At 40.1% G+C, this 18,106-nt stretch overlaps 5 protein-coding genes across 5 annotated transcripts; 3 read left to right on the plus strand and 2 right to left on the minus strand.

Annotated features, from left to right (window-relative positions):
- The first annotated feature begins 216 nt into the window (after positions 1-216).
- LOC110764126 (glycosyltransferase BC10) lies at positions 217-2,818 on the plus strand. The gene is made up of 2 exons (XM_021967049.2): positions 217-1,426; positions 2,053-2,818. Exons 1-2 carry the CDS (start codon positions 875-877, stop codon positions 2,695-2,697), a joined length of 1,197 nt encoding a protein of 398 aa, XP_021822741.2. The 5' UTR covers positions 217-874; the 3' UTR covers positions 2,698-2,818.
- A 732-nt stretch (positions 2,819-3,550) lies between these two features.
- Positions 3,551-5,215, plus strand: LOC110764124 (glycosyltransferase BC10-like). The gene is made up of 2 exons (XM_021967047.2): positions 3,551-4,293; positions 4,449-5,215. Exons 1-2 carry the CDS (start codon positions 3,718-3,720, stop codon positions 5,103-5,105), a joined length of 1,233 nt encoding a protein of 410 aa, XP_021822739.1. The 5' UTR covers positions 3,551-3,717; the 3' UTR covers positions 5,106-5,215.
- Positions 5,216-6,002: 787 nt separating this feature from the next.
- On the plus strand, positions 6,003-7,693 carry LOC110764105 (glycosyltransferase BC10-like). The gene is made up of 2 exons (XM_088247217.1): positions 6,003-6,786; positions 7,006-7,693. Exons 1-2 carry the CDS (start codon positions 6,237-6,239, stop codon positions 7,650-7,652), a joined length of 1,197 nt encoding a protein of 398 aa, XP_088103343.1. The 5' UTR covers positions 6,003-6,236; the 3' UTR covers positions 7,653-7,693.
- Positions 7,694-7,768: 75 nt separating this feature from the next.
- Positions 7,769-10,658, minus strand: LOC110764106 (leucine-rich repeat transmembrane protein kinase family protein). Its single transcript, XM_088247216.1, has 2 exons — positions 9,208-10,658; positions 7,769-8,608 (listed from the first exon to the last, which is right to left on the minus strand). Exons 1-2 carry the CDS (start codon positions 10,544-10,546, stop codon positions 7,932-7,934), a joined length of 2,016 nt encoding a protein of 671 aa, XP_088103342.1. The 5' UTR covers positions 10,547-10,658; the 3' UTR covers positions 7,769-7,931.
- A 1,391-nt stretch (positions 10,659-12,049) lies between these two features.
- On the minus strand, positions 12,050-15,593 carry LOC148297873 (rust resistance kinase Lr10-like). Its single transcript, XM_088255463.1, has 3 exons — positions 14,813-15,593; positions 14,420-14,452; positions 12,050-13,198 (listed from the first exon to the last, which is right to left on the minus strand). Exons 1-3 carry the CDS (start codon positions 15,519-15,521, stop codon positions 12,069-12,071), a joined length of 1,872 nt encoding a protein of 623 aa, XP_088111589.1. The 5' UTR covers positions 15,522-15,593; the 3' UTR covers positions 12,050-12,068.
- Positions 15,594-18,106: the final 2,513 nt, after the last annotated feature.

An 18,106-nucleotide genomic window follows, 5' to 3' on the forward strand; every position in this document is an offset into this window, starting at 1 on the left:
AAGCGAATTAATTTCTACAAACAATTTCTTTTTGGGTTTTCATAATTATATTGAGGAATGCAAAACCTAATCAATCAATCTTCGTTTCTTTACTGCAGTGAAGAGTCATTTTCGCCAAAACTAACTTGTGGGTCCTAAAAGAAATTTTTTGAAAAGATTAAAAACACAAGCGTTACATTTACCTTAAATACAAAGTTAAACGTAACTCTAATTCGTGTTGTGGACAGATCGAAAAGGGAGAGTTGTGCCTCTACCCTCTACCCTCTACCCTCTACCCTCTACCCCATTTGTGTAGCTCCAAAGTCATTGGCAGCATCCGTATGGCCATATAGGTAACCAGCCTTCACCACACCAATTTAAAGTCAGAAAAAGACCTCCCTTCAACCAAGCTTTCTCTTCCCTTTGCTTATAACACTTTCCCCTCCATTTTTTATTTATTTCTTGACTTCTCCATTGGTCTTCATCTCTCTTTGCTTCGCACTACAAGTCCTGGTACGAATATCTTTTTCTGTTTCCAATTCTGGGTTAGTTCGAAGTGATTTGCTTGTGTTTCAGATTTCATTTGATTTGGTTCTTTGTTTTTTTAACGATCCCACCGGCCTGCATATTTGTTCTAGTCTCTATATGGATATATGACCAGAAAAGGATATTTTGCTATATACGTGTGCAGTAGGCATATATAGACAGATATTTCGTTTTCCTTAATTTCCAAACCTTGAAACGAACTTGGTCTTTGCCAATCTTGATATCCCAGAGTTTTTATTTGGCTCTCTTCTTCTCAATAAACTCGGAGAAGGATTGAGCTTCTCTGCATAAGAGAATCCATTCAAGTCCCCTGTAAATATTTATTATTATTAATACTCTCTTATCTACAATGAAGGGTCAGAATCAAAACCCATTAAACTTGTTTTCAAAACTCTTCAATGCCCAACTCCATATCCTCAATCTCCTCTTCTATTTCCTGCTATTTGGTGGTGGTTTAACCCTTGGAATGGTACTTAGCTTTTATATGAAAGACATTTCAATTAGTTTGCAATTACCCCAATTCTCCTTCTCAACCTCACAATCTCCATCCAATCAACATACCCTAATGCCAAATGTGAAAGCCTTCGAAGCCAATGTGACCAAGCCTCACATAGGATTGAAGGAATATCTAAAGCCGCCTAATGTTCTGCACGATATGGACGACCAAGAATTGCTATGGAGAGCTTCGATGAGTCCTCGGATTCCTGAGTATCCATTCCGTCGAGTTCCCAAGGTTGCTTTCATGTTCTTGACAAAGGGTCCTGTTCTGCTGGCCCCATTGTGGGAGAAGTTCTTCAAAGGGCAGCGGGGCTTGTACTCAATTTATGTGCACTCAAATCCATCTTACAATGGATCATACCCCGAAAGTCCTGTTTTCCATGACAGGAGAATTCCTAGCCGGGTTAGTCTCTTGCTTACTTTGCAATGTCTGCATAAATTTACTTCATTAGTGATTTGTTTAAACTTGAAATTCCTTTTATAACACAGATTATAGAATTGAGGTTAGGTGATCTGCATTCTTTAGAGTTACTACATAACCTGAATGTGTTCAATTGCAAAAAAGCATAAATTTGGAGGGAAAAGTAGTTTCGAAAGGGACAAGGGAAAGTGTCCATTAAACAGTGACAATGTGAGAGAGGGAGAAGATCTATTGTGAAGTTGAATGACTAAAAAGTTTCAACTACAATGCTTGTCGGCAGAAAGATGAAGTGCTTAACAGGGTATCTGCTCTGTTTAGACAAACTACCTACTTAAAGCACCTCAAATCACTGGCACATGAACTATCAGATAGCCTTCAAATCATCACGATGCTCTTAAACAATCACTTGATGTGATGGATAACCTGCACTAATTGTCACAATAATTTCCACATTAGGTGGAACTCAATGATTCTTTTCTTTAATGATTTGATGGCTATCATAATCACAAAATGACATTGTTATACGAAACTATGTAGCAGAATTTGATGGGTTTAACAATATTCTGACCATCTTCATCTGATCACATCTTCATTGAATTGAATTGCAGGAAGTAGGATGGGGAAATGTGAACATGATTGAGGCCGAGCGCCGCCTATTGGCAAATGCTCTTCTTGACATCTCAAACGAACGTTTTGTTCTGCTCTCAGAATCCTGCATCCCCCTCCACAACTTCTCCACTGTCTACTCTTACCTCGTACACTCCCGCGAAAGTTTTGTACAGGTCTATGATGATCCAAGCTCTGTCGGACGGGGCCGGTATAATTCCCATATGTACCCAAAAATCTCATTGAGCCAGTGGAGGAAAGGGTCACAGTGGTTTGAGATGGACAGACGCCTTGCCATTGAAATTGTCTCAGATAAAAAATACTTCCCAGCTTTCCAAAAGTACTGCAGGGGCTCATGCTATGCAGACGAGCATTATCTGCCAACATTTGCGAACATCAACTTCGGGGCAAAGAGTTCGAATAGGAGTTTGACCTGGGTTGATTGGTCTAGGGGTGGCCCCCACCCTGCCAAGTTCACAAGAACTGATGTCACCGTTGAGCTTTTGAGTAGATTGAGGAATGGGACTGCGTGTGTATATAATGGAAAGAGCACCAACGTTTGTTTCTTGTTTGCTAGGAAGTTTGGTCCTGATACTTTGGAAAGGCTGCTGAGGTTTGCTCCAAAGCTCATGCGCTTCAACAGATAAAAAAAGAAGAAAAAGAAATCCATGAGTTAATTTGTTCATTTTTGGATTGATCAAGTGTAGACTGTACTGTAGGGTACAAAATGAAAATTTATTACAAGCTTTTTTCTTTTTAACTTCGTCACTTTATTATTGTATATTATTTCTGGTAATTTTTATTTTCAAAAGCCCAATTCCATAATGGCCTTGAGATATGTGTCCCAGGCCCAGTATTGTTAGTTTTTGGTTTGATTTGTTCTTTTGGGAGGGAGCCAACAAACCCAAATACATCGCATTTATTCTTTCAAGTATTATTCTTTGTTTAAACCCCAAGAAATTGAGTTTATTTAAAAAAATACAAAGACTTTTCTGTTTTTTTTTAATTGCAACCAAAGAGAATAAAAAAAAGCGAAATCAGGCTGTAACCAAATTTTTTGGCTAATTGTGCATTAAAAAATGACTAAGGTAATAAATTTTCTTTAGAAATGAAACCAATCGACTGAGGTAATAAATATTTGTTATTTTTCTTTTCCGGTTTTCTCTAGATTTTATGTCATTGAAAAAGGTAATAAATCTCTGTTCCTTCTCTGCAATGAAGAGTCATTTCACCAAAAAGAAATTCTGGGTCGAGGAAAAAGAAGTGTTACTGAAAATGATTTCAACTCTTTGTTTTTGTTTTTAAAATAGAGCATTGTATTTACCTTCAAAAATGGAATTTTGTTAACTGTACTGTGGATTTGAAACAAAGGGTTGTACATTTTTTACGTTAAATACAAAGATAAACTGAAAAATACTCAAATTCCTATTGACAGGGCTAAATGGAGAGCACTGTTTGACCTTACCCCAAGGTTACGGTTAGTTACAAAGTCATCACCACCAGCATCAGCATGCATACCCCAAATCTCAGCAAATAGTTTTAAGCCATCACTCTCTCAAAGTCCCATCTCTTTCTCTCATCGCATATGATATGTGATATGCTTGTCTTTCATATTTCTCTGATTTGATCTTGTCTTTCAATTCATATCCCAAAGTTTCTTGGGAAAAATGAAGGCTCAAGATCCAAACCCAGGAAGCGTTTTTCCCAAAGTCTTCTATGTCCAACGCCACCTCCTCAATCTCCTTTCTTATGTCCTGCTCTTTGTGGCCGGTTTAACCCTTGGAGTTGTACTTGTCAATCTCAAGGACTTTTCATTTGATCTGCACTTTGCCCAATTCCCCTTCTCAACTTTGTCATCTCCTCCTCCATCCAATCATTCACAGATTCTAGTTATGCCGAATGCAACAGCCCCAACAACCAGTATGAGCCTCACACCCGACCCCCGCATCGGGTTAAAGGAATATCTAAAGCCGCCCAAGGTTTTTCACGACATGAACGATACAGAATTGCTCTGGAGAGCTTCGATGTCTCCTAGGATCCCTGAATATCCATTCCATCTAGTTCCCAAAATTGCTTTCATGTTCTTGGCAAGGGGACCTGCTCCTTTGGCCCCATTGTGGGAGAAGTTCTTTGAAGGGCATCAAGGTTTTTACTCAATCTATGTGCACTCAGAGCCGTCCCTCAATCAGTCGTCTTACGCCGGAAGTTCGGTTTTCCATGGCCGAAGAATTCCCAGTGATCTGGTCAGTGCTTTGCTCAATTCCCATTATCTGCAAATTTTAGAGTGCTAATAGGAAACACTTTATTAAGATGCATTTATTCATACATGAGCAAAGTTCATCAATGTATGCAATTGAGTACATTAGAATGCTAATTCTGATCATCATCTTCATTGCAGAAAGTAAAATGGGGGACGGTGAGCTTGATTGAGGCAGAGCGCCTCCTATTGGCGAATGCTCTTCTCGACATCTCAAACCAACGCTTTGTTCTGCTCTCAGAAGCATGCATCCCTCTCTACAACTTCTCCACTGTCTACTCTTACCTCATAAACTCCAAAGAAACTTTCGTGGAGGTCTATGATGATCCAAGCGCAGTTGGACGTGGCCGATATTATTTTGTTCAGTACCCAGGAATCTCAGTGGAGCAATGGAGGAAGGGGTCACAGTGGTTCGAAATTGACAGAGACCTTGCCATTGAAGTTGTCTCTGATCGAAAATACTTCCCAGTTTACCGCAGATGCAGAGGCGAATGTTTTGCAGATGAACATTATTTGCCAACGTTTGTGAACATCAAATTTGGAGCAAAGAATGCAAACAGGACGTTGACTTGGGTTGACTGGGCCAAGGCCGGCCCGCACCCTACCGAGTACATGAGCTCGAATGTCACAGTTGAGCTTTTGAATGGCCTGAGGACTGGTTATGGCCGGAGATGTGAATATAATGGAAGGAGCACACATGTTTGTTTCTTATTCGCGAGGAAGTTCCCGCCTTCTGCTTTGGACAGCCTGCTGAGAATTGCACCAAAGATCATGCACTTCAACAATGTTGCTCCTTAAGAAAAAGAAAAAGAAAAAACATTAGAAATTAGCAAAACAGATTTATATAGTGTTACGTGTCTTTTTGTTTGTAACCTTGGGAAATTAAAAGGCATCTTTTAACTTTCATGGTACACGATCAATTTTCTTGAATATTATTATTATATAGGCATCGAATTATGCTTCATTTTGGGCTTTTCATTGCATAAGCTTGTTGGCTACTATAATCTAATTTATTTGGCCAAGTTTTTAATTAGCAGAAAGGAAATATAATAATTTAACAACACGAAAGGAAGAGAATCGAAATCTAACAAAACACAACGAGACAAAAACAAAGTTAAAGGTTTAGAATGCAAGGCAACTCGGAGATTGAGAGATTCCAAACCTCTATATTTAGGGATCTCGATATTAATTATGAATTTAAGGAATCAAAAAAGCAATATTTAAAGTATAATTTTATGATCAAATCTGTCACATCTTTCTAGACTAGTTAGTATTCGGCCAAGATCTAACAATTGAACATTATAGAATCTTACTAAGGTATATTCCGTAACCATGTAGAGGTCATAAAAATCATAAACTCTAGAAATGTTGTGACATAAAAATTAAAGAAAAAGGGAATTTGTGTGGATTTCATATTGAATAAAAATACAAGCATCCAATAATAATGTAATAAGCTAGCTAATTGCAAACAAGGACCTTGTGAATCAATCACCCTTATAAAAATGTTCACAATCCTTGTAGTTAAACATGGAAATTCAAAAATCTAAATCAATCAAGACAATCAAAACCCCCAACGCAACAACAGAAACAAAATCCATCATTTACAACACAAGACTGAAAAAGGTTTGGTACCATCTCACTTGGACAAGGAAGCCGTCTCGGAGGCCTCCTCATAAAACACGGACACACCACACCACCAGCCTCCGCTCCTCACCACTTGGCTTCTTGTGAAAGGGAACGTGCTAGCCATTGGCTGTGATTCTGAATATTGCTAGCTAGGCCTCGTGCCCCCGTGCCGCTGCTGCCGCGATTTTCAGTCACCCCATGGATGAATTGAAAACCCAAGTGCAGTCATACTGAGGGTAAGGTAAATGCAGGACAAACTTCAGCAGCCAGCCACCTCTCAAAGTCTAATCTCTGTTGTGTAAAATGAAGGATCAAGGTCAAAACCAAGCAAACTTGTTTCCAAAACTATTCAATCTCCACCTCCTCAATCTCCTTTCTTATTTCCTGCTCTTTGTTTACGGAACTTTAACCCTTGGAATTATACTTACCTATTTCATAGACTTTTCATTTAGTCAACAATTAGCCCAATTCTCCTTCTCAGGTATGCCATCTCCACCCAATTCACAACTGCTAATACCAAATGTTACAGCCTCAACTTCCAATATGAGCCACAATGCCGAACCTCACATACGAGGATTAAAGGAATACATAAAGCCGCCAAAGGTTTTTCACAACATGAACGATACAGAGTTGCTATGGAGAGCTTCCATGACTCCTAGGATTCCTGAATATCCATTCCATCGTGTTCCCAAAGTTGCTTTCATGTTCATGACAAGGGGACCTGTTGTTTTGGCCCCGTTATGGGAGAAGTTCTTCAAAGGGCATAGAGGCTTGTACTCAAAGCCATCCTACAATGTATCATCACACCCCGAAAGTCCAGTTTTTCATGGCCGAAGAATTCCTAGTCAGGTCAGTTTGTTTTGCTTATTTTACATTCTCTTCATAAGTTTGTTATGCTTCTGTGACTTTTTAGACTTCAAATTCAAAATACTGAGGTTTTGAAAGGGACAAGTGAAAAAGCTCTAATAAAGCTGTAACAATAAATTGGTTTAAGAGGATGCCTGCCCTGTTTAGACAACACTTACAACTATGATGTTCTACATCATCATGTGATAATATTGATTGCGGGAAGTAGAATGGGGAAGGGTGAGCCAGATTGAGGCTGAGCGCCGCCTGTTGGCGAATGCTCTTCTTGACATCGCAAACCAACATTTTGTTCTGCTCTCAGAATCATGCATCCCCCTCTACAACTTCTCCACTGTCTACTCTTACCTCATACACTCCAACGAAACTTTCGTGGAGGTATACGATGATCCAGGCATAGACGGACGTGGCCGATATTATTTCATTGACTACCCAGGAATCACATTGGATCAATGGAGCAAAGGGTCACAGTGGTTTGAAGTTGATAGAGACCTTGCCATTGAAGTTGTCTCGGATCGAACATACTTCCCACTTTTCCTCAGATGCAAAGGCGAACGCTTTGCAGAAGAACATTATTTGCCAACATTTGTGTACATGAAATTTGCAGCAAACAGTGCATACAGGTCTTTGACCTGGGCTGACTGGACCACGGGTGGCGCGCACCCTACCGAGTACACGAGCACAAATGTCACATTTGAGCTTTTGAATAGCCTGAGAAATGGTTATGGTCAGAGATGTGAATATAATGGAAGGAGCACAGATGTCTGTTTCCTATTCGCCAGGAAGTTCCCTCCTACAACATTGGATAGCCTCCTGAGAATTGCACCAAACATCATGCACTTCAGCAACGCATAGCTTCATATTTCCTCTGTTTCTAGTCTCGAAAATTACGGTTGTCATTTTCATGGTACATTGAATATAATTAAGATTAGTTAAACAAGATCCTACTCAAGTTAAAAGCCGGGTACCAGTTGCCGAGAATCAAACTCTGTGATAAAAAAAAAAAGGTTCGCAATCCATGTAATTAGCAGAAACGAAAATGAAAATAAAATAAGCAGAGCAGGAGAATCGAAACCCACAAAACAAAACCCGTGATTTACAACAGAAGACCGTTAATAATATGGTTGCAAACGGTTACTGGCTCGCGCCGCAAGTGTCCTCCGACAAGGAAGGCGACTCGGACATTGAGTCAAAGGCCTCATGACTCGGGGAGCCCACCACACCCTGAATCTCGTCGATCATTTTCACCACCTGGCTCATCCTGGGCCGTTGATCAGGCGAAGCGGCAGTGCAAGCCATCGCGATCTGCAGAAGCCCCACCATCTCCTCCTCAATATCCTTGTACCTCATCAGCTCAAGGTCAAACACCTCCGCCGTCCATTCCTCTCTGACCACCGACTGGACCCACCTGGGCAGGTCCACAAGCCCACCATAACCACCCCCAGGCCCACCACTGTCCACGACGGAGGGGCACTTCCCTGTGAGCAGCTCCAGCAGAAGCACACCGAAAGCGTACACGTCGGATTTCTGCGTTAATTTTCGACCGTCCAACGTCTCGGGAGCGCGGTAGCCGCAGGATCGTGGAGCGGATGACGTGGCTGGGGGAGGAGGTACAAACACGGAGAGTCCGAAGTCGGAGACACGAGCATTGCCGGTCTTGTCCAATAGGATGTTGGTGGATTTGATGTTACCGTGTGTGAGCTTAAGCGGACTGCACGAGTTGTGAATACAAGCTAGGCCTCGAGCCGCTCCCGCTGCGATTTTCAGCCTCGTGGTCCAGTCCAGTGGGGTTCGACCGGGGCCCCGGTTTCCTGTTCAAATTAACCCTCATAAGGTGATGATAATTACAATTACTCAGAGAATTATGGATCTATGAGTTTGGTCTAAATAAATAAAGCATAAAAGTGATGTAGAGTAGGTCGGTTTTGGTCATATTTAGGCAGGAAAGAAGGAAAAGAAGGGAACAAGAATCAGAGAAAACAAAAAGGATAAAAGTAAAGGAAAATAAAGACAGGACTAGAGAGAGAGACTGGGAGCAGTGGACAGACTGTACAAGAAAGAGGGCATGCAGAGGGCAGAGGGCTAGCAAAATCCCAATTCCCAAATCGCAATTAAAGTTCATTTTCTCTCCTCATGGGTAACTGTTCACTTGTCTGTAATGAATGGCAAAGGTGCTAAAAGCAGCCCTTAGAGGCCCCACCTCCCTCCTCGATATCTAAAACCCTCGTGCTCCTCAGCTCCACCAAACAGAGTCAAACACCTTTGACCTACTCTACACTCTACCATACACTCATTCAAAACCCCCAACAAATTAACCCATATAAATTATAATTCTAAAACACTGAACAAAAACCTTAACATTTTAATATCAATTAAACAGAAATTTAACAAGAAAACTAAATCAACTCACCGTGAAGCAGCCAAAATAAGCTACCATTCGACATGTAATCGTAGACCAGCAACTTCTCCTCCCTGGCAAAATAATAAGCTCTCAAACTAACAATATTGGGATGGCTGAGCCGCCCCAACACCGCCATGTGCTGCTCGAACTCTCGCTTCCCGCCAATCTGCGCATCCTTGAGCCTCTTCACAGCCACCACATTGCCGTCATCCAGAACCGCCTTGTACGCCGTTCCGAACCCGCCTTTACCCAACATCTCCGCCGAGGCTCTGAGCAAGTCCTCGAGCTCGAACCGCTTCACCCCCTCGAAAAACACCATCCGACCTCGCTCGGTCCCGGGTTGGGCCGAGTACGGGCTCGAAGAGTATACTATCTTCTCGCTTTCTAGAAGCTTCGAGCTGCTCTTGCCCTGCCGCATTTTGGCGCTGAAGTTCTGCCAAAAATAGCAGTATAGGAGCAGTGAAACAAAAACAAGAACCAAAGCGTCGCCGACTATAATGGCGATGAGAGCCTCTGGACTTATTTTCGATGTTCCATTGCGGCGAGTATTTGTCGATTTGTTCGGCGTTGAGTTTCCCGGCAGTGAACTCGGAGACGATGCTACTACTGTCGGATTAGCAGCCGGCATTACAGGAGAAGCGATAGCTCCATCAGATCCGGGCCGAGTCGGGTTGTTCACTAGACCCTTGCAGTTCAGCACCGGAGACCCGCATAGCCCCGGGTTTTGAGCGAAAGCGGATTCGGGAAAACCTGAAAAGGACTTCGGTATTTCTCCGGTCAAACGGTTCGCAGACACATTAAAATCCTGCAGATTCGGGAGGTTCAAGCCGGAAATGGAACCGGTGAATCGATTAACCTCGAGCCGGAGAGTGAGAAGATGGGTCAAATGGTTGACCGTGGAGGGAATGTGGCCAGACAAGTTGTTGTAGGATAGATCGAGTCGGTAGAGCCGGAAGAGCGAGGTGACGGAGGCGGGAAAGTCGCCGGAGAAGTCGTTGTAAGAGAGGAAGAGAAGCTTGAGGGCGGTGAGGTTTGAGAGGTTGGGAATGGGGCCGGAGAGACGGTTCCGCTTGAGGCTGAGAACTCGGAGCTGAGTTAACGCGGTTAGGGGCTCTAACGAGCCTTGGAGGTCCAAGTTTTCGAGGACCAGTCGCGAGACTCTGTTTCGGGTACAGGAGACGCCGAACCAGGTGCACAGGTCGGAGCTTGAGTTCCAGGTGGCTAGCTTGTTGGATGAGTCAGAGGAGGATTTGAATGCTAGTAAATGCTCGAAATCTGGGTTTGATGAGGCATGTAGAACGGTTAAAAACCAGTGCGTGAATAATAAAAGTGTGGCTATGGCTGCCATTGTTCTCTGCAAATGAGAGCACAGAGAGAGTGAGGGAGAGAAGTAGTGAAGGGTCAGTGGGGAGTGACTTTGGCTTGTACATGAGTTGTTAGTGTGGCATTGGTGTAATTACAGGGAAAGTAAAGGGTATTATGGAATAAATAAAGGATGGCGATTGAGTTTTGAGATGGATTGATCGAGTGGATAAAACTGAAAAGGCATTGGTAACCTGTACTTTTCGTCTTACTGTGGGGTGATTCTAACTGAAATGACAGTAATACCCTTAACCCTTCATTGCGTTTAGAGTGGCCAATGCGACAGTATGAAACCTCTGTAACGCTAGGGACCTGTGTCGTTTTGACTACTTGTGTCGGATATGTTACGGTACCCATCGCAAGATAGGGTGCATGAACTGATATTTGTGCCTGGCAGCAGGCTAGTATTTCGGGATGGACCAGGAGCGGACACGTGGGGACTGGGCGCTCCGAAATCATGCCAAAAGTGTGAAACTTGTCCCGTAAATCCGTGCTCACACGATCTTCTGATGCGCGTGCCCTACCTCGAATCAGATCAAGCACTCACATGTTTCATAAAACGAGTCAATGCCTTATTTATTTTTAATTTATGGATTGACTAAACCAACTACAAACCAGATTAAATACGAGGGCAATCTGGTAATTAAGCATGAAAAAGGTTTGCTTGAAGGACGACAAATGCTCCACCATCTTCTTCCCGAAGGCCAATCTTTTGCTTTTCCCTATCATCGTTAGAATAAAATCAATCAGTCATTTTCCTGCTTAACGTGAATTTCACAATGGCTGGAAAACCCGAAATTTCATAAAGTCATCATAGCCGTGGGTGCGTTTTTGAGCAACTTGTTATCACTTTTTCCTTCTTCATTCTTCACATCTCGAAATGCAAACTTGTGTTATCAAAAAGTAGCATTAATTTAATATTAATTTGTTACTTTGGGTCACATCGTACATGGTTTGGTCTAAAGTTAGATTTGATACTAGAAATAGATGGTTAAACCATGATTAGAAAGAATAATAATGAAAGCATGCATGGTTAAGTTAGGAGACGACTTTAAATTTAATGTCTTTAATTTGGGAGGTGGGGTTGAAGGGAGCGCGATATTAAACAACTACTAGTGTTTTGTCTTCAATGATTTTTTTTTTGGTCGAAGTCTTCAATGTTATGTAGGGCATTATGCAGGGCTATTTTAGGCATGTATTGGGCTTGTGACTGGATCTTAAACTTTTGAATTGAGGCTGACTCAGCTGGCTCATACTTTGACACAAAGATCAGCATTTGCCACAGCCCCGTTACAACTTACATGCACACCCCCATTGACTTGGTATATTAGCAGCTCTATCATATTCATATAGTTCAAAAACCTCATATAAACCCAAATAATAATAATAAAAAGATAAAGCCTTGCATTCATTATAGTCCACACCTGATGATAAAGTTCATAATCATACAGTTCTCTGCAAACTTATTCAGAAACATAAATGTGTTCAAGTAAAATGCAGGGTACGTTCTATTGTGTTGAGACCAATGTAGCAGTAGAAGAATCTGCCGTGGATTTTGGTGGAGAAGACAGGTAAGGCTTGGGTGGAATCTGCAAGCAATCAACACTGCCTTCCAACATATCTATCACCTGTTTCATCGATGGCCTGTTTGAAGGGTCTGTTTGTATGCACCACAAGCTCACTATTATCATCTTCCTTGCTCTTACTTTGTCTTCCTCATTCACGACGCTCGGCAGACCAAGTTCTTCATCAAGTTCAATACGCTTGTAAATCCAGTGTGGAAAATATATTTCACTTGTATCTTCAGCTTCGGCATTGATGTTCCTTCTTCTCCCAACCATCTCCGAAAGCATCATCCCATAGCTATATACATCTGACTTGTGTGAGACCCCTCCAAAATTCCTACAGAATACCTCTGGAGCAATGTAACCAGCAGTGCCTCTTGCACACGCCATTGACACAATGCTCTCTTTCATGTTGCATATCTTAGCAAGGCCGAAATCAGAGATTTTTGGTGTGAAATTTTCATCAAGAAGAATGTTATGAGGCTTGATGTCAAAATGTAGAATTCTTGTGTTGCAACCGCGATGTAAATACTCCAACCCTCGAGCAATGCCAAGTGCAATTCGGTCCAATGCTTCACATCCCAAGTGATGATTTTTGTTCGGGGTATTTGCATCAAATATGAACTTTTCAAGAGATCCATTAGGCATGAATTCATAAATGAGAGCTCTTTCTGAACCCTCAAAACAAAAGCCTAACAAACTTACTATGTTGACATGGGCAGTTCTACTAATGGTTGCCACCTCATTCATAAAATCTTCTCCGTTCCCTTTTGATTTGTTCAAGACCTTCACTGCTACAAGACAGCCGTCATTTGATTTGCCTTTGTACACACTGCCGTAGCCCCCTTGTCCTAATTTTTCTTTGAAGGAGTTGGTCGCTTTCTTGACCTCCAAATAGCTATACCTTCTAACTTGAAGTGGCCCATAGTTCATGAGAAAGGCCTCAACAGTTTGACGATCTTGGCTTTGATTCTTCCAGAAGAAGATATATCTGTAGGATGATAACTTTATTCCTAAGCAGCAAATAATGACTACTAGAAGAACCATGAGACCAGCAACTACACCTGCTGAAGCTGATCAAAGAGGGAAATGAAAAATTTATGCCGTGCATGTAGGAATATATAAACTAGCATTCCAGACTTATTTCAGAGAGAGTTTGGCCTCATGTTTTTAACTGTTTTAAACTATAGAAAATTTGGCATAAACCCAATTATGGGGAGAGATTTTGGGTGCCATCCATGCAGAAATTATTGTTGATCCAAGTCCTTTGACTTTTGCGCCACATAAGATTACATGCCTATTTCAATTTACTGATATTTACTTTTTTTTATTTTTTTTATTTTTTGTTCCAGTTATGCACCTAAAACATAAATAAGGTAAATTATGAATTCCTAAAACTGGTAAGTTATTGATTTATAGGATATTAATTATCATATTTGATTTGAATTTAATTGCAAATTTATTTATTGAATTCTGAAATTTTCCCAAGGTATATCGACATCAAAATTTGTAATAAGAGTTCATAAAAACTTCATACCTTAACAATAGGTAAGGTACCTATGCATACACCTCGTATGCAGTATGCAGGTAATTAAACCCATAAATTACCTCTGGTCCAGGTAATTAAATCCATAAATTACCTCTAGTCTAGGTAGTTATACCCTCTAGCCCAGCTAACTGAACTCATATAATATCTTGGTATGGATCCTTAAATTCAACTGAGATAAAAATCCATACAAAATTTCTTTGGAAAAAAAAAACACTATTACATGGAAGACATGTACATATGTATATAAATATGAACCTCCAAAAAAAATGCTTAAGAAAACTCAAGAAAAAAACACTTACCTGTATGTCATGTACATAATTTAATGTGGGTGCTTGTTTGATCGATTGGTATAATATGTGAGTCTTTACTTTTTATTGATTAAATTGTATTTTATCTATATATTAGGAATATTATCAAGGAATTTTTTTTTCAAAATTCAAAATTTGGAATTCAATTTCAAGAAAATAATGCATTAAATTTAGATTTTCAATGTGTTTTCCTTATTTACCTTAAAGGGTTAAATCGATACAACAAAAAAGTAATAAATGTCAAAGGACCTACATCTAAAACCAAAAACACGAGGACTAGACCCAATAACAGCTAATCATTTTGGACCTAAATCTAAGAACCCCTTAAAACTAACATGAATTTGTTGAGATAAGTGTAAGGTACGGGAAAAGATGATATCTTATCAATCAGTTTAGCGTTCGGTGACCATACGAAAGGGAATTAGCAATTACAATACCTATTGAGACCTTAGCCACCGAGTTTCCAAGTCCTGCAAAATGATCGGTGTTTTAGAAAGACGCAGTTGATAAACAAACAAAAAGTACGACTAATTAATTTTAAAGAGAGTGATATTCGTATTCTCATATCCCAAAACAAATAATTCCATTATAAATTGAGGAGGCATATAGATATAATTGGCATTAAAAAAAAACAAGACAGTGCATAACCATCATTTATTAAAAGCTCTAAATATGTACTTGCGTGTGTCTGTGTGTGTTTGTACCGAATACAAAGTATTTTTAACAGACTGTTTCCTTTTTTTGAGAGTTGTATCCTTGGAAGAAAGGAAATGGATAAATAACGAAGGGTCATGTAAATGTGGCAAGCATCTAATTTGATGTCCATCTACCTTTTTCTCCATCGGAACATTTAAATTTTCCCTTGTCATCAGCAAAGCATTCTCCTTTTCTAACATAACATCCTTCACATATTTTGCTTGCTTGCAGTTGAAAGTAGAACTTAGTAGCCACTGAAGGGAGACTTGGGGGAGGTTGATTTGTATCGAATGGGATCCGAATGATTGAACACGATGGTGGTGGGAGACTTGGTAAACTTTCATTAGACCAAGTAATATAGTAAGTAGTCGTAGCATTTGTACAGTGGTAGTTAAAATCTGTAATGTGGAGTGGGGTGTTGTTGCATTTGAAGAGGGTCACATTGTGTGCGAATAATTCTTCAAAGACTGGATAAGGGCTGGGAAGACTCAAATCGTTGAAAAATTGATCATTGCAGGAATCTGTTTTCAAGCGCCGCTGAAGCTCTTGGTCATCTATAACAATCGTATTTGGTAGAGGTCTGCTCTCAAATTCTTGCCAGTATTCTTCCTCTTTCAGTTGGATCTTGGGATGATTTTTATCAGAACAATCAACTGTGAGCAAACCGCTGCATTCAGGAGGATGTGTCTTATTTTTAAAGGGGAACTGGAACTGGCCTACTTTATCATTACAGGGGATGGGAGGACAGCGTTTGTTGTAGAGTTCCCCTTCTTCGGTAGAGTGAAGAATCACGAGATGAGTTAGAAGAGAGAAAACAAACAGAGCACCACCACCACCACCCATTCTTTGTTAACAACAATAGCAACTTGGATACCATTCTTTCTTCACCATATATTTCACCAAGACTTATAGTAAACACGCACGCCAGTTGACTTGGAAATTCCGCATGCAAGTCTTCTACTAATGCATTTCCAATAAATTACTCGGCGTTTGGTTACTAACAGAGAATTTACAGGAGATTCGATACACCGATACAACCCAACAAAAAGAAACCAAACGCACTACAGTTGACAGGAGATTCGATATTAAGCAAGACTCGGAAATTTACAACACGCTCTTTTATTTGTTTACTTTTGCTTTTAGTGAAAAGACTTTTGCATTGAACGCGCTTTGCAAAAGACATTTTACTCCGCGTTTGATTTATGAATACCAAATTATTCTAAGAAATAGTTTCCCCACAATATATACAAAAACAAACAGAAGAGTTTTCTTATCAAATTCTACCCCTCCCTGCTGTAGAAATAGAAGTATCTTCAAATCTATATTTTTTGCTTTTTTGTTTTATGGTATTGTTGAAGAAAAATGTGAACCTCCCAATATAATTTCACCACCACTAATTAAATAATGGGGTTTTATTATTTTAGATTCGACCCATTCGAAATGCAAGTCTCTTAATTACAATCTCTTACTTCAAGGGAACACCCTTTGATTCCATCATAAAGAAACAGAACGTGTATGTTTGGTTTTACGGCTGCTCCCAAGTCCAACCTCATGGTGCCTACGTATCCCTCTCGGGAATCAAGCCACTCGTAGTTCAACGAATTGCAATGAATGAATGACTCATTGCAAAAGGAAAGATTTGTATGAATTTGATTGAAAACGTGTTTGAGTGAATTTAGCTGAATAAACCAGGGATTCGATTTTGATATATGTTTTGGGGTGAATTTGGTTAAGAATAACCCAAAGATTATGTTTGGATTTAAGATTTGGGCGGTTGCATCTAGATTGAATCTCTAGATTGCCTACGTTCCCTTTCGAAGGAATCAAACCAACGTAATTCGGAAATGATTTGTATGGAGGGAGATTTGATTTGTGAGAATTTGGTTGATGTAACCAGTGATTCAAGTTTGGTTGCAGTTGCATCTATTGATATGGTAGACTGCCTACGTACCCTTGATGGGATCAAACTGACGTAGTTTCAAATTTAGAAATTAATGGGTAAGTGTGGCCCAATAATTTAGAATTTGTGTTTTTGAGACAATTTGAAGATTTTCATAGATAGATTACCTATGTGAAAAATTGGAAATTAATGGGTAAGTGTGGCCCACTAATTGAAAATTTGTGTTTGATAGATTGAAATTTGCATGGGTAGATGACCCATGGAAAAAATTAGATGGTTTTGTACAATTTTTCTCATTGTCAATGTCCAAGAAAAATAATGAGCAATTTTGATTAACCCACTAATTTTCTAAAATTGACATTTGCACTTGGAAACGTGTTTTGGCGAATTTGGTTAGGATAAGTCAGGGATTCAAATTTGGTTGTGGTTTCGTCTATTGGGATGCTAGACTGCCCACGTACCCTTTACGGGATCAAACCGACGTAGTTCCAATGTTTGGAAATTAATGGGTAAATGTGGCTCAATGATTTAGAATTTATGTCTTTGAGACAATTTGGAGATTTTCATAGGTAGATGACCTATGGAAAAATTGGAAATTAATGGGTAAGTGTGGCCCACTAATTGAGAATTTGTGTTTGAGAGATTTGAATTTAATCTCATTGAAATTTTTATGGGTAGATGACCCATGGGAGAAATTGGAAATTAATGGGTAAGTGTGGCCCACTAATTGAGAACTTGTTTTTTGAGAGATTTGAATTTAATCTCATTAGAATTTTCATGGGTAGATGACCCATGAGAAAATTTGGAATGGTTTTGTACCATTTGGGTTTTGGGGTGGTTTTGTACCCCTTAGGAAATTTAGGACTTTTGTATCAATGGGAGCTTCTCCAATGCGAACTCCAAGATGCGAACTTCAATGCGAACTTGTGTTTTAACCGTTGGATGAAGAGCGAAAAGAAAGAAAATAAAGCACACAAGTCATCCAACGGTTAAAACACAAGTTCGCATTGGAGTTCGCATCTTGGAGTTCGCATCTTGGAGTTCGCATTGGAGAAGCTCCCTGTATCAATTAGTTGCTGATTGATACATTTTTAGCCTTAGAGAAATCCAGCTTGTGACTTGTGACTTTGAGACTTGGAGATCCAAAGAAACCTCCTCAAGAGCTCTGAAGACAATGCCCTTGTTTATTGCCTCAGTTCATAGGTTTTGAGAAGTGTTGGGTCTTGGTCTTCTCAATCTTTTTGTAAATGACCTCATCTTGCTACTTTCTTTTGTTGGCCACGGGTAGCAATGATAAGGCAAAGTTGTGTCAAGCCTTCCTCACCCATTTTTTTTAATATGTGGGCTTTCTTTTGCCTTTAGCTAAAAGCTTGCTTTGGCTGTTGCAAATTCCTTCCCATCTTGTTTGTCTTTTTGTTTATAGCTTGGTGGAACAAGTGTAGCACATCGTGTTTCACAAACCAAATTTTACAACGAGTGATCTCTTTGTTGGTAAAAACCAATTTGTTGACTTCTTTAACATGAACGA

This window comes from Prunus avium, chromosome 1, assembly GCF_965620075.1.
Source record: "Prunus avium chromosome 1, drPruAviu1.hap1.1, whole genome shotgun sequence".
Classification (NCBI taxonomy): Eukaryota; Viridiplantae; Streptophyta; class Magnoliopsida; order Rosales; family Rosaceae; genus Prunus; species Prunus avium.

Bases quoted from the DNA above. Each gene is read 5' to 3' on its own strand.
- LOC110764126 (XM_021967049.2), top strand. From the start codon at position 875: ATGAAGGGTCAGAATCAAAACCCATTAAACTTGTTTTCAAAACTCTTC. The intron at 1,427-2,052 runs GTTAGTCTCTTG...ATTGAATTGCAG, and splicing joins ACAGGAGAATTCCTAGCCGG to GAAGTAGGATGGGGAAATGT.
- LOC110764124 (XM_021967047.2), top strand. From the start codon at position 3,718: ATGAAGGCTCAAGATCCAAACCCAGGAAGCGTTTTTCCCAAAGTCTTC. The intron at 4,294-4,448 runs GTCAGTGCTTTG...TCTTCATTGCAG, and splicing joins GAAGAATTCCCAGTGATCTG to AAAGTAAAATGGGGGACGGT.
- LOC110764105 (XM_088247217.1), top strand. From the start codon at position 6,237: ATGAAGGATCAAGGTCAAAACCAAGCAAACTTGTTTCCAAAACTATTC. The intron at 6,787-7,005 runs GTTTGTTTTGCT...GATTGCGGGAAG, and splicing joins AAGAATTCCTAGTCAGGTCA to TAGAATGGGGAAGGGTGAGC.
- LOC110764106 (XM_088247216.1), bottom strand. From the start codon at position 10,546: ATGGCAGCCATAGCCACACTTTTATTATTCACGCACTGGTTTTTAACC. The intron at 8,609-9,207 runs GTGAGTTGATTT...TAATTTGAACAG, and splicing joins CTTATTTTGGCTGCTTCACG to GAAACCGGGGCCCCGGTCGA.
- LOC148297873 (XM_088255463.1), bottom strand. From the start codon at position 15,521: ATGGGTGGTGGTGGTGGTGCTCTGTTTGTTTTCTCTCTTCTAACTCAT. The intron at 14,453-14,812 runs GTAGATGGACAT...ATCATTTTGCAG, and splicing joins ATGTTCCGATGGAGAAAAAG to GACTTGGAAACTCGGTGGCT. The intron at 13,199-14,419 runs GTATTGTAATTG...CTCTTTGATCAG, and splicing joins GGTGGCTAAGGTCTCAATAG to CTTCAGCAGGTGTAGTTGCT.